General features: G+C 41.0%; 1 protein-coding gene across 1 annotated transcript in view; it reads right to left on the bottom strand.

The window, feature by feature from the left end:
* The window catches only part of irak1bp1 (interleukin-1 receptor-associated kinase 1 binding protein 1), a 14,571-nt gene extending 11,367 nt beyond the window's left edge, over positions 1–3,204 (bottom strand). Inside the window, 1 exon segment of the mRNA XM_034228550.1 lies at positions 3,197–3,204. Within this exon segment, the coding sequence (XP_034084441.1) occupies positions 3,197–3,204 (8 nt within the window).
* Positions 3,205–14,809: the final 11,605 nt, after the last annotated feature.

The raw sequence follows: 14,809 nt of genomic DNA on the forward strand, positions 1-14,809 counted from the left end.
TATGTCACGTGACATACTTTATGACCTCAGACTTCCCCTTGACTCCTTGTTCATGGTAACTTCTTTGTCTCTTTGTAATTGTACATGTGTGTTTCTAAATTCTTAGCTGCCCATTGTTTTCCCCCGGTTAAAGGGCAGGGCGGCTCACACTGACACTGTGGGACAGCATAGTTAGAGGCAACATTGGAGGAGGCTGAGTAAATACGGCCAAAAATTAAAGTGGTACCTTTTACAACCAGTGCCCTGCGGTGTGTGTGTGTGGGTGTATCTGTGTCCTCGCATTTTCTCCGGTGAGCAGCAGGTGCTGACAGGACCCCCTTCATCTCTAGCTCCCCCTACAAACCCTGTTTTCTGTGTGTGTGCGTGTGCATGTGTGTGCCAGCAGGCTTGATCTGCTCAGTGTGGGTCTGATGTTAAAGTGATTCACAGGCGAGCAGTCACAAAGGCGATTGAGAGCAGTTGTGGGAAGAGAGGGACCTTACAGCCTCACAGATTTCAGCCCTGAGGGGGAGAGGAGAGAGAGACATAGAGACAAGGAAGAGAGAATCTAAACAGATTACAGAATACACAGAGATAATGTTTGAATGAATAAATGTGCATGGAACAGACGCAAAATGAATGACATCCTGCATGTTTTGGCCCTCACACGGACCTGTCGCTTAGAGGACGAGATAAAAATGTACTTCCTCTTGATAAAAAGCAGTCTTGCCTCTTCGTAATCACCCGGCCTATTCCCTGATCTCATGGGTTGCACACTCTAGGAAATGGCTCATACTCATGGAGTGATATCATAAACAGGAGACAGACCAAGCTCTCCCTGGCTGATTCGGCGAAGGGAGTACAACCATAGGCTCCTTAATGAAGCTGGGAGGTGACGTCTTTCAGGCTCAGTGTTCTCCTGGGTTTTCATTGTTGGTTCATGCTCCAAAGATCTCAGAGAAGGCCCTGTCTTATTTCAAAAATATCTTGTAAAATAATACGGCTTTACTGTAGTAAACCTGGACTAGGAAAATGTCCATCTTTCATTAAGAATGTTTTATTATGCTAATTTTAGGTGCATATTTTGTATTTTTAGCCTTTGCAGACCATTTACAGGCAGAAAAACCTATATAAACAGTCTGCAGGAAATGGATAACCCTCAAAAAGCACAACTAGGCCTATTTCACCCACAAAATGAACCTTTGATTATCAGTTACTCACCCTGTTTTAACTTGAATTATTGTCGAAAACGTGTTTTTCTTGCATGACTCCATTGCGAACGAAGAGTTCCAAACAGAGATCATTCTTTATGTATTGAAGTTAATGGGGGGGGGTCGTGTTTAGCAACACTTTTTAAAAAACATCGGTTTACTGTAACACAACTCATTCCTTATAATCCAAGTTTTATTTATCCAGCCCTATTCTAACTACTTCCCAAAACGTATGCATTTTTGTTAAACCATACTAACACTTGCACGGATGAGTTGAATGCCTGTGCAAACTGTAGACTGTTTACGCTTAAGTGTTTTAACTAAACAAACTTTTCTCTATTTTTTGGTTGCAAAAGGAAATTGGGGTTGAATGATTTATTTACAAATGGGCATTTCTGGAGGTGAAGTATCATTTTATATATAGTTTGCCCTCAAAATAGCATACTTTTATAAATATTTTGTATGTTCTGCAGTTGCCCTTAAAAAGTACTGTATATATTCTTGCAAGCAATACAATTAGGACATAGGCCTACTGTTCCGTCATAGCACTGGGCATTGACCTTTGACCCGCTTGACCATATGTATGCAGTGCAAAGGATTATTGGTCAGAAATGCATGCTTGAGTGCAATGTTCCTAAATGTGACAAGAAGCAGCAACACATCCTAGTATTTGGGCACATTGGAATTGACATGTATCTGGATATACTAAACTTTTCTCTAGCGTACAAAATCGTCTGGTAGTTTGAGAAATTTGAGAAAGTCCAAAAGTGTCTAGTAAAGCAGTAAATCCCCCCCCAAAAAGCTGAATGATTTTTATATATGAATCTGCAATGTCTGACCGCCACACAACCTCTTCATTTGTCACAGACGGCCAGAGTGTAAGCTCCGATGCGTCTGAAGTAAACCAGGCATGAACTAAGAGGCTGTTACGCATCACTACAGCCCTCTGAGCAGAGAGAGGAATAAAATATCCTTTCCCCCTTTTTGCTGTGCTTATGTGCAAAGGACAGACAGCCGCAGTGTCTCTGCCAGGGCATACAGGAGAGAGAGTGGGCCGCCGGCCATCTGGGTTTAGAGGTGTCTTTAAATGGCGGAGGTGTAAATCTACTGCCCATGTGCCGGAGGGGACGTCAGTTTCTCTCTGGCCCGCAGAACCGCTCGCAGATCAATAAAGTTAACTCAAAACATTCACACTCTGCCATCTGAAATCAACCATTTAATGAGTTGCTGTTCCTGTAAAAGCGGAAAAGGCCCCTTCAGATTTATTAGAACAGAGAGAGAGTAGAATTCCAGAGAAGAAGAAAGACGAGGAGGAGGAAAGAGGGAGGCAGAGCTATAGGTTTTCTGTTTGGATTCATTTCAGCAAATGTTTAAGAGCCACAAGATCTGTATGGAACACACAAATAAAAATGGCTTCTTGATCTCCTTTTTTATGAGAATGCATGCTTAAATAGAGGTGATTGGATGCTTTTGGTTAACCATGGAAAGCCTCCAGATGATAAAAGCAATGTAATGTATTTCACTAAGATAAAACCGAATATGATCCAAAAGCGGATCTGCTTTGCTGGAAATAATTTCGCCTGCAGCAAAATGGCTCTTCAGCATGTGACCGTAAACTTTTTACAAACAAGACCAAATGCTGAGTAAGAGGGTGAAGCGGTTGCCTTTCTACTGGCCTCCAGAATAACTCGCTCTCCTGATGGTGTTAAAGAAGTTCTGGCAAACTGTTTTAAACATTATACAAAACATTTGGAGACCTGGTCCTTGTTGCTTGTATCCATGAGTGGCAGTGTGGAAAACGGATAGTCCCTGATACATTTGATTAAGTGGCAGGTGAATATGTGTTGAGTGAGCATAATTGTTTAATGATGCTTAGCTGTCTTTACTGGAAGGGACGCTGCATTTTTTTGCCCCTTCCTCTTTTACGTGTAATATGGAGTTACCGTCTCTGCTTACTCCCTAAACTCCTCCCTCATCCGTTCCTCGAACACGGTCCATAAACTTACCTCGCCATGTTCGCCCAAACACCGCTGTCTACCTGAAAATCATCTGATGATCGGTTTATGCTGATGGAGTGCATCTTGAGTGTTCCATGTACTCTTTGCTTTCCACTCCAAATCTTTCACCCTAAACTACCGGCCCTGTGTCCTCCGGGGGGGCCTCACAGGAAGAGGAAGGAAGACAGATGAAATTGTCCTTTTTACAGCAATGTCTTACTTTTAGGGTTTACATTACTACATTATGAAGCAGATCCCTCCAGCATCTACCAGACAAAGAAGAGTTTCATGAGATTGTGTTACTTGCACACTCTGCTTTACGGCGCCTGCAAAGATAATCCTGTGTTAACAAGCACGCATGGAAAGAGTTAGACCGCAGACTCCATGTGGGGTGCCGTGTCTCATCAGGTGTGACGTTATGGGGATAAATCTGCGCATGCTGCCGGCCACGCATTGTGACAGGTGCTGACAGTTGACGGCGCAGGTCAGGAGTATGTGGCAGTTTGTGACACACTCACCCGTTACCTGTCTGGAGACATGTCTGCTCTGGGGATTATGTGACACACAGAGCAGGAAAGATGGCTAAACATGTGTGAGGAGCTAGCGTCTTTGTGCTGCTAATGGGAGTTTAATTTGATAAGCTGTTGGCAAATTTGTCAGCACTCAGCTGGGATGGAGGGAATTGGGCTGTGTATATTTTGGGTAAACATGAAGAAATTCACTCCAGGTTTCCGCTCTTTTTCTTACTGCCTGTATGTAGGCCTATATCCTATCAGTTTGACATGATCATGTAAAACAAAAGTAAGCGTTTTCTCCTGGAGGCCAAGGGAAGCCAGGCTTCCCCTGTTTTTTCGGATTGTAGTTATAATTTTAATAAATAAATAAAAACACTTCGTTTAGTTTCGGAAATTCTTTGTTGTGTGTTGCTGCCGGCCCGTCTCTCCCCCATTCTCATTGAGTATTTTACAAAGAGTGAAACAGCGCCCCTCTACATGTTATGGTGAAACAGTAGATTGCACTCTCTGTTGCGAGAGGAGGCCAGACGAAATTGGCTTCCCTTGGTGAAAAAATGGAGAGATTGACCAATCAGACAAGGCTCGCCATGCCTCTGCCAACCTGTGATTGGTCAGGGCCATGCCAAGGGAAGCCAGAGGCGGCTGGCTTCCCTTGCCTCACAATCCAATCAAATCGCATCAATTTAGTGTTGTAGTGACGCATCCTAAAACCCGGAAGTAAGCTGCGCTCGGTTTCCTGGGTGTCCCTCGACAAAAAAGCAATGGGATTTCTCCATAGGATTTTGGAAAATAGCTCGAAATAAGGTCAGTGGAAAACGAACCTGTTAGATAAATGCACGTTTTGTTCAGTCGGATAATATCCACATGTCTACCCTACTTTTATAATTTTCGAATCATAAATCTAATCGATAGAAGATAGATAGCGCCACTGCACCACTCTCACCGCCGTTAGAAAGTAGCAAGCAACTGAAGCAAGTGCAATTATGGGGGTGGAGATTTGGAGCATTAATCAAAAATAATTGTACTAAACTTCCGCTACAGCAGCAACAACAAATACAATCTGATGACAGGCCAATGCCCAAACTGGAGCTGTGTACAGCGAGGAAAAAAGCAACGAATCGGACGTAAAACGTTAAAGGTCTCCTGATTTAGTTTGTGAATGAATGCTTATTAACAGTGGCGGATTTAAGATTGTAGGAGATCAGGGGCTTAGCCCAGGAGTTGTTGGGGGGTGCAGGGGTACAGTGCTATTTTTTACAAGTGTGGGGTGGACCGAACATCCTTTATGGTGGTCGTCGCTTCCTCTCGGGGGGTCTGGGGAAAATCTTCCCCCGGGAAGATTTTTTTTTAAATATTGAAGTTGAAAGCATCAATCTGGTGCACTTGGAGAGCAACATTAACCCTACCTTAATAACACCTTAGAGCGGACAAAAGGCACTGGAGAACACTCATTAACACCCTTTAATGAAGCAAACTAATGCCTTAACTCACTAAAATAGTCGTTTACTTATTAAGGTGAAACGAATGTGCGTAGAGTTTTAAAGGATGCGGATAGTCTCACCTTGATTCTGGCGCATTGCTTATCGTTTTATAGATCTATTCTCATCCACCATCTTTGTTTGTGACGTAAAAAATGTGTAAGAGTCACGTTTCTGAATCGGACACTCTGAGTGGATGCAGTCACAGTCAATCGGAGTCTGATTCAGAGGGTTGCCTGTCAGTTCCGTTGTTATGTGTACTGAAACGAGAGCCGGTATAATTCCACACGCGAAAAAAAAAAAAAAAATGGAATACGTTATTTTAGTGTCTTAAAAGTAGACTGAGGTATGAAGGGTTAACGTTACATCTTAGGATAATTTTTAGTCATGTTCTGTATACATACTAACATAAGGGTATACTTAGTGTGGTTACTCCATGTTTACTAGCTATAACATTAACATCACATCACTCTTTTTCACTTCTTACTCAGTCAGCCAGAGTGCAGATATCACCATTAGATTAACAAACCTGAAACATCATCCATTTCTTGACTGCTGGTGATGACATTGTTGTCAGCTGCTGATACTGCTGCAGCTTGTGGCGCCTGCTTCGATGACAATAACTTTCTAATATCCATAACTGTATAGGCTATTAGCTTAAAACTCGTCAGGCACTAGGAAGGATCACTTCTTCTTCAGGGCAGGCTACGCAGTACGCAGGCTAATGTCCCGCAGCGGATGCCTCTCTGGTGGACTCCGGTACTGCACATTACTCCCGAGACGTTTTAAAAAAAGTGAAACATCCGGGGCTTTTCAAAACATCCGGGGCTTGAGCCCAAGTAGCCACCCCCTAGCGCCGCCACTGCTTATTAGAGTTTGGGCTGGAGAGTGCGTGCGGACCTGTCGGTTAGATAACAGGCGTGTGTAAGTCCTGCATCTGAATGAAACAAATGTGTGTAAAATGATACCGGGTGCTGTAATCACTCATCTGGTTACGTTATTACATTGACCACCACACCCCCGACCCAAAAGAAAGGACGTATTATTGGCTTCCCCTAATTTTTTTCCCACGCCACGCTACTGAAAGTGTTCGGGTGCATTTCCAAAGCAAAATGTTTTCTTGCTGGGGAAACAGTCCCAACATTTTCAGTAACAACGTAATTCAAATTGTTTGTAAGAGTAGAGTGAAAGGCTTGTTACAACTAATGTGTGTGTAAAGTAAACTACAGTTTTCCAGATAACTTTAGCTGGACATGCGGAAGCAGGGGAAACGGCTTTCCTGGCTTTAAGTGGAATTCATGAATGCACCTTATAATGATAATAATACATTATATTTGTAAAGCACCTTTCATTGCTAAAAGCAATCCCAAAGGTCTACAAGAGGCGTTACCAGGCAAGTATTACTAATTAACATGCTGTTTCTTTTATTCAGTACAGCCATTGCACATAATGGGTTTAAGCATTTACAAGAATATAACCATGGAATCATTAGCTAATCTCCCCATAGATTTAAAACAAAGGAGAAATGTACTGTACGAGAGAGATGTTTGACGTGAGCTAATAATGTGTGCCATTTCAAAAGACAATACCTATAAAACTGTGCAATTGACATTAAACAAATTGTTCAAGTAACTCAAAACATTTCGGGGAAGCCACTGCGTATGGCTGTTGTACCAAAGCTTGTTTCCAAAATGTTGGGATGCCTTTTTAAATATAACAATGCTGCTCAACGCACAATGTACTGCCTCATTGAGACATTGCTGCTTCCTTGGTGTTTAATGAATCTGGGAGTAAGGGAAATGGAAAAAGCATGACAAATCTGTATTTAGTATATTTGTTATTGTAAAGTGTAAAAAAAAACGTTAACAGTACAGTAATTAAACCCTAAAGAGGCGACTGTTGAAAGCGGGTTTAATCCCTGTAATAATACGGACTGTGGTGTTGGGCCTGTAGAGGGTTCAGTATGGGAGACATATGGAGCTGGGGGTGGTGATGGAGGCGCTGTAATGTAGTCACAACAGAGGGTTCAGAGCCAAAGGAAACAGGGGTCTCTCGCTCCTTCCTAAACAGGATGAGAAGGGGAGACCACACGCATGGCACATGTATACTGTATATGTGTCTAAGTATAGAATCAAACAGACCGGAGTTTTCCGATATATTTATTCTTGTACCTTTCTATGATTTTGGTTGATCCTGAAGTTCCTTTGGCTCCTTCTCTTTCTGGAACACTGTCCCCACTCTGTACCAAAGCACCAGCTCCCCTGAGGAACACGCTCTATGAATGGCTCTACTGTTATTCCTTTTATCTTCTTATTCCTCCAACTCCTCTTCCTCCTCCTCCTGGACAGGAAGTGGACAGAGATAGACCGTATTATCATAGATAAGCGTCTTTTCAAACACATCAATATTTTGCAGCAGATTTCTTCTACATCTAAACCTACACACTAACAATTCTCTAGGACGTTTATGTCTTTATTACTTTATGAAACATACTTATAAGGCATTATAAACATAGTTATAATGCCTTAAAATCTGCTATAGCACTGTGTTATAAAGTTTTAAGCACTAATACATTTTATTTTTGTCAAATAATAATTTCACAATTTGAATCATCTTATAATGAGTTATTAGATCAATTGTTAAACTGCATTATATCTTACATATTTGTACCTAATTCTTAAATAATATTTCACTGTTATACTTCATTTTGATTATACATGTGATACTTCATTTTGATTATACATGTGATACTTCATTGTGATTACATGTGATACTTCATTTTGATTATACATGTGATACTTCATTGTGATTACATGTGATACTTCATTGTGATTATACATGTGATTGTTTGCATAGGTAAAGTGAAAAACATAATTTAACAATGCATAACATTTCGTATAATATAAGGAATGATAATGCACTGTTAGTGAACAATTGTGATACTTGACCTAATACTGTAAGTCATTACAAACTTCTTAGTTTTTTTACAGCGTTATATGCAGATTATAACACATAAGTATGTCTTTTTTATGTTTAAAAAAAAAAAATTAACCCCATAGAAGGTGTGACCACACACACTTTCTCTTATTTCTCTCTGGCCTGGTTTGAGCCATTTGTTCCCGTTTGTCCTCCACTCAGCTCTCTTTGCCATCTGGCAGCGAAAGCAGTCATGTTGAGGAACAAAGGAATATAAAAAAACAATAAAAAGTGGATTTTCTGTGGCAGCAATCTTTAAACCCATATCTACAGTATGATTTAGTTTTGTCACAAACTGACAAGGAGGACTTTGGTTGAAATGTCATTAAGATGCCAAATACGTACGTTTCAAAGCAGTTTTTTATTTATTTGCATAATGATCCCACAGTGCCGTCTCACACAACAGTTCAGTTGTGTGAGTTTGTGCTTTTTTGGTTATCTTGGCCCAGCAGCGGTGCAGTGACTCTGGCCACTGTGTTGTGTGCCGGTGTGGTGTTTGTTATTCCAGGTGTTTTTGTCAGGAATGGTGTGTGTACATCAGCTGGAGACCGGAGAGAGGAGAGGTACCATCCTTCATCACCATGCAGGGTGTGTGCACGTGTGTTTAAGAGAGAGAGAGAGATAAAGAGTCGGCTGAGGAAGTGAGGGCGGATTTTTCTGAGATCCATAGACACCCAGAGTTTGCTTTGATATATTAGATGGAGAAGCAGAGGGGGACAGGAGTTAGACCCGGCTGTGTGTTAGTGTGTGTGTGGGGGTGGCAAGTGTGTAAACACTTCCTCTTCCCCGCCATGCTGTCCCAGCTAAGGCTCTGTGCCCGATGTACCCTCACAACTGCCCCGACCACACTCTGCAGCAGGAACTCCTCTGATCGTAGTGTGTGTGCGCCCGTTAGCATCCCATGTGATCAGAGTGTGCACCTCTGTAGGAGCTGGTGGTATACGTAGAAAGATAATCAGGGTAAAGGCCTTAAATAAAACCGAAATGTACGATACCTGTTCAAAGGCACACTGGGATTTGTATACAAGCGACTAAGGATAAGAAACATACCTAACCTTACTTAGCCTAACTGTGTTTCAAACAGTTGTATCCATTTCTCTAGACATGTGAAAAATAAAATATGTAATATTGTTTTGTGCTTTTTATTTCTCAAATCAAGGTTAGTCAATTGGTGAGCTACAGACATAGGAATGACTATGTTTTTAAGATGATAGAAAATCAATGAATAAGACCCTAAATCACAGAAGCTAGAAGGTAGTGGTACATTTAGGAAAACTTTTTGTTTTGCTTCTCATCTATTGAAATACATTATGTGTAGCGTATCTGAAAGATAATTAGAAACAAAGTCACATTTTTAAGCTGTCAATCGTAGCATATACAAACACTTGTGAAGTATGAAATGCAGAAGCAAGCACATGTAAGAAATCTGGGATTTCCTATTACATAGAGAAATTCGAAAATCACAGAATGAACACTCGTTTTACATTTCTATGCAACTTATTTCTGCTATCTGCATTTTTGCATACTTGCATTATGTGTAGCTTATACCTGCGCTGGTACATAAGCTATGTAGTACTGGTATAAGCCAAAGACAAAATGTACATTGCATTTGCGCTAACAATCTATTTGTATCAGCAGCTTCATGGAGAGTAAATACTGAAATACATGGACAGGCTGTTGTGCCAACAGTGCTGAACGTTAAGGCCTAAGACATTTTTTTATTTTAATTGTATTTAAAATAAAATTTCCAAAGAAATAAATCCTTCGACTCTGCCTGTTCAGTTTCTGTTGGAATGTGAAGGGTTAAATGCCGTCTCTGCGAGTTACTGTGAAGACGGGAGAGCTTGTTGGTCCCTCTGTACATTCACAGAGGGCCAGCTATAGTAACTCAATGAGAGAGTAATGTCAAATTGTACAAATGGTACAATTGACCAATCATATCTTCCCTCTAAATGGGTGGGCTTTATTTTCGCGGACTTTGTCGTGGTAAGCGTAAAGTAATACAGACGGTTTAGAGCATGGTGGTTACTTTATTCAGGCTACTCTCCATGTCATTTCGTAGTAGCATGACCAGTCGTGTCCACATCCGGTCTCATACATCCCGTTAGCTCTATCACAATAAAAGCATAACAGCTAACACCACATCTCCCTTTCTTAAGAAAACAGAACAGACTGTCACATTTATATACTGTGACTCAGAAAATGCAAAATCAGGTGATAAACTGAAAACTCTGCAAAAACCTCAGAACATGTCATCACACTTCTTTCTGCACAATCACATAGCGATTTACTCAAAAATAGAACATTGCACTCTTAAGGCTTCTCATGAAAAATAACAAAAACAACCACTGAGTCAGGCAATATCTTTGTGAGCATAAGTGATCTAAACATCAAAACACAAAATTATTCAACATTCTTCCCTTTTCACATCGTCTTTTTTTTCAAATTCATTTGTCTCCCCCCCAGTTCACAAGTCCAGTCTGTGAGGTTTTACCACCACTCTCCCATACCTAGTGGTAGGGCCGTGTGTGTGTGTACGGACAGGTGTGTGCCCCTTGGGAGTCTGTGTTGGTGACTCAGGGCGTTCTGGAGAACCCAGTGTAGGCTCACCTGGTTGGAGTGGTGTGCTGGGTGTTGGAGTGTGAGGTGTGTGTGGTACAGTATCTGGAAAAGGGACAAGATGGTGTCTGTTCCGCCTGATGGTGCCTGAAGGCCCGTCCACTATGTAGGAACATGGAGCTGAGTGCGACGAAACCACTGTGCCTTGAGACTTTGTATCTGTAATCCACACTGGCTGACCTGGTGTGAGCTGACTTAGATCTCTCACACGGTGCCTTTTGTTGAAATTTGCAGTGTCCTTTACCCTCCTCTCCCTTTCTTTAGCTGCCACAACACACAACAGTGCTGTCTGGAAGCTCTGGGGTGAGTAGAGAGGGATGCTGGGGCACTGGAGTGCGCAGTCTCCTGCCCATGAGGAGCTGGGCAGGACTGTAGCCATTAGCAAGTGGTGTATCTCTATAGGCCAACAGAGCCAGATACGGATCCTTAGCTTTCTTTAGCAGCTGTTTCACAGTCTGAACGTGACGTTCTGCCTCCCCGTTACTCTGAGCGAACCTAGGGCTACTAGTGACATGTTTGAACCCGTAGGCTACTGCAAAGTCCTTGAACTGTTGACTGGAGTACTGGGGGCCATTGTCACTAAAAAAATTCTCTGGGACCCCATGTCTAGAGAATATTGATTTGAGATGCACAATAACATCCTGAGATCGTGTGGGAGTTAGTTTGGCAATCTCTACATACCTAGAGTAGTAGTCCACTACTAGTAGGTAGTTATCATGGTTGAATGTGAATAAATCAGAACCTACTTTTTGCCATGGTCTCTCTGGGAGCTCAATGGACATTAATGGCTCCACAGGATTGCCACGCTCTTTGATGCATGTTTTGCAATTTCTCACCAGCTCGTTTAGTTGGCCGCTCAAGCCAGGCCACCATACCGTCTCTCTGGCCCGCTCTCTGCACCTGGTCATCCCCTGATGTCCCTTGTGTAGTGCATCGAGGACAGTGTTGCGCATCGCTGTGGGAATGACTAGTCTGGAGCCCATGAGCAGGAGTCCATTATGTACAGTAAGTACAGCTCTATCAGGCCAGTAAGCTGTAACTGGACCTGTGAGCTGGCTGCGGTCAGGCCATCCTCTCTGACAGTATGACATGACCTCCGAGCCAAGGGCGCCGGAAGCGGGGGGGCCAGGGGGCCATTGGCCCCCCCACTTTCAGCCCTGCCCCACATTTTCGCAGCAGCAGATTTTTTTTTTTTTTCAGTCTTTATTTCGAACAGATTAAAAAATAACAAATAAAAAATAACAAATGTGAAAAACAGAATACCATATTGTTATAATACAGTATTTATCCACATTCATGGTAATATTTGTATATTCAACAAAAAAAACAAAAAAAAGTCTTCATATTAATAATAATAATAAATCATATGTGTCCGAAAGGGAGTAGGAGGAAGCAAATGCTTATTAATTCCCACCCCTTACTTGATCAATGATTGTCCTTTAAATCATTATGCAAGTTATTCCTACTTAGATTTACATTTATACATATACAATCATTTCTCATCTTCAATCACCTCTCTTCCTTCTCATATGTTTACAAAAAAGTGTTTCTGTGCATCCTTTTAAACTGAATGATGCTTGTGCTTTGTTTTAACTCCTACTCCAAACCATTCCATAAAATCACCCCACAGATTGTTATACTCATACTTCTCAGAGTTGTTCTGACCTTGAGTTTAAAATGTAGATTTCCTCTCAAATTATACCCACCCTCTCTGTCGAACAATGTTTTTAATTTCCTAGGAAGTAGATTATGTCTGGCTCTGTACATGATTTGTGCCGTTTTAAATTTAACCAGATCAATGAACTTTAATATGTGTGACTTCAAAAATAATACATTAGTGTGTTCAAGATATCCAACATGATTGATAACTCTTATAGCCCTTTTTTGTAATGTGCATAACGGCTGTAGGTTGGTTTTGTACGTGTTTCCCCAAATCTCCACACAGTAAATCAGATATGGCAATATTAGTGTGTTATATAGAGTATACAATGAGTTGTAGTCCAGAATGTATCTGGCTTTTCCCAATATTGCGATAGTTTTAGCCAGTTTTGCTTTTACATGAGTGATATGAGGTTTCCAGCTGATGTTGTGGTCTCAAACCACACCAAGGAACTTCATTTCATATACTCTTTATATCTGTATGTTATCTAGTATTAATTGTATCTGTGGATTTGTTTTATGTTTTCCAAATAACATAATCTTTGTTTTGCTTATATTTAATGATAATTTGTTTGTGTCAAACCAATGTTTTACTTTAATCATTTCTGCTGTTATCACTTCCATTAGCTCTTTCAAATTATCACCGGAACAAAAAATATTAGTGTCATCTGCAAATAAAATAAATTTCAATATATTTGATACTCTGCAAATGTCGTTGATGTATATTATGAACAGCTTTGGACCCAACACGGACCCCTGAGGTACTCCACAAGTTATGTTCATGTATTCTGATTTATGTTCACCAATTTCAACAAATTGTTGTCTGTTGCTTAAATAATCTCTCACCCAGTTTAATCCCACCCCTCTGATGCCATACCGTTCCAGTTTTATCAGTAAAATATTGTGATCTATGGTGTCAAATGCTTTTTGTAAGTCTATAAATATTCCCACTGCTTGTTTTTTATTGTCCATGCAGTTTTCTATTTCCTCACTTAATTCCATTAGTGCCATAGATGTTGATCTATCTTTCCTGAATCCATATTGACTGTCGTCCAAAAGCTGATGTGTTTCCATGAAACTGTGCCGCGGAAAACTACAAATCCCGTTTCAATAACTCCCCTCTACTCTAAAGTCGCATCTAAAACGTGATCTGATCTAGCTGTGTATATTTTGTTATTTTTGATTGTTATATTCAATCTCACTAGCTACAGGCATGTTTGAAGCTTGTAAAGGGAAGATGACAGCTCTCGCCACTCTGCTGTTCCTCAGCGCCGCCCCCCCCCTCCCTCCCACTGAAATTATGAATGTAAGGTGTATAGTAATCATAGATAACACGGCAGGGTCCGTTACAGTTTGTTTTTATCCGATTTCAAATAAGCAAAGTCTTGGGTTTCAGAATATTAAACTTGTTTCGGCAAATTCAGATGATAAATAGGCCTACAACTTTGAAGCTTGTGACGGCATAATTACAAGCGGAGAACGGAGTAATTTAACGTCACAGCAGGCATAACAACAGCCGGTGTTTCTCGTGAGTGTTTTCCCCGGGAAACAAACACAATATACACAAACGCAAAAATACACAAACACACACGTATATACACGCGGCGCGGAACACTGTACAAATCCCGTTTCAATAATTCCCTTCTACTCTAAAGTCGCATCTAAAACGCGATCTGATCTAGCTGTGTATATTTTTTTATTTGTTATTGTTTAAGCTTGTAAAGGGAAGCTCGCCTCTCACTCGCCACTCTGCTTTTCCGCAGCGCCGCTCCCCCTCCCTCCGGCTGAAATTATGAATGTAAGGCGTGAAGTAAAGATAACACGGCAGGGTCCGTTACAGTTTGTTTTCATCTGATTTCAAATAAACAAAGTCTTGGCTTTCAGAATATTAAACTTGTTTCGGCAAATTCAGATGATAAATACAGCTTTGAAGCTTCGGCATAATTACAAGCGGAGAACGGAGTAGCTTAACGTCACAGCAGGCAAAACAACAGCCGGTGTTTCTCGTGAGTGCAGTAATCCAAACGAAAATATCTTCCCTCCGTAGTATTTTGATCATTTGCTCCGCTAATAATCAATCATGATGATTGATGATGAGAAATTATGGATTCCAGAGAAGAGAAAACTTTAAAGGCCTTTTTCTCAAAATGATGACTCTGTTACAGTCATTATATAATGTGACATATTTTGCTTAATATTTGGAGTACAAAAACAATCCTGATATCATTAGAAAGCAACAGTGTATACAACTCAAAATGTGTCTTCGGATCAATGCGACTGACTTTGATGGAGCAGGTCACTTTGCATTAGGTAAAATAAAGCAGGCAGACATAACAGGAAGAATATGTACATTTTAACCCAATCAAATAGGACAT

Source organism: Gymnodraco acuticeps, unplaced genomic scaffold (genome assembly GCF_902827175.1).
Source record: "Gymnodraco acuticeps unplaced genomic scaffold, fGymAcu1.1, whole genome shotgun sequence".
Lineage (NCBI taxonomy): Eukaryota > Metazoa > Chordata > Actinopteri > Perciformes > Bathydraconidae > Gymnodraco > Gymnodraco acuticeps.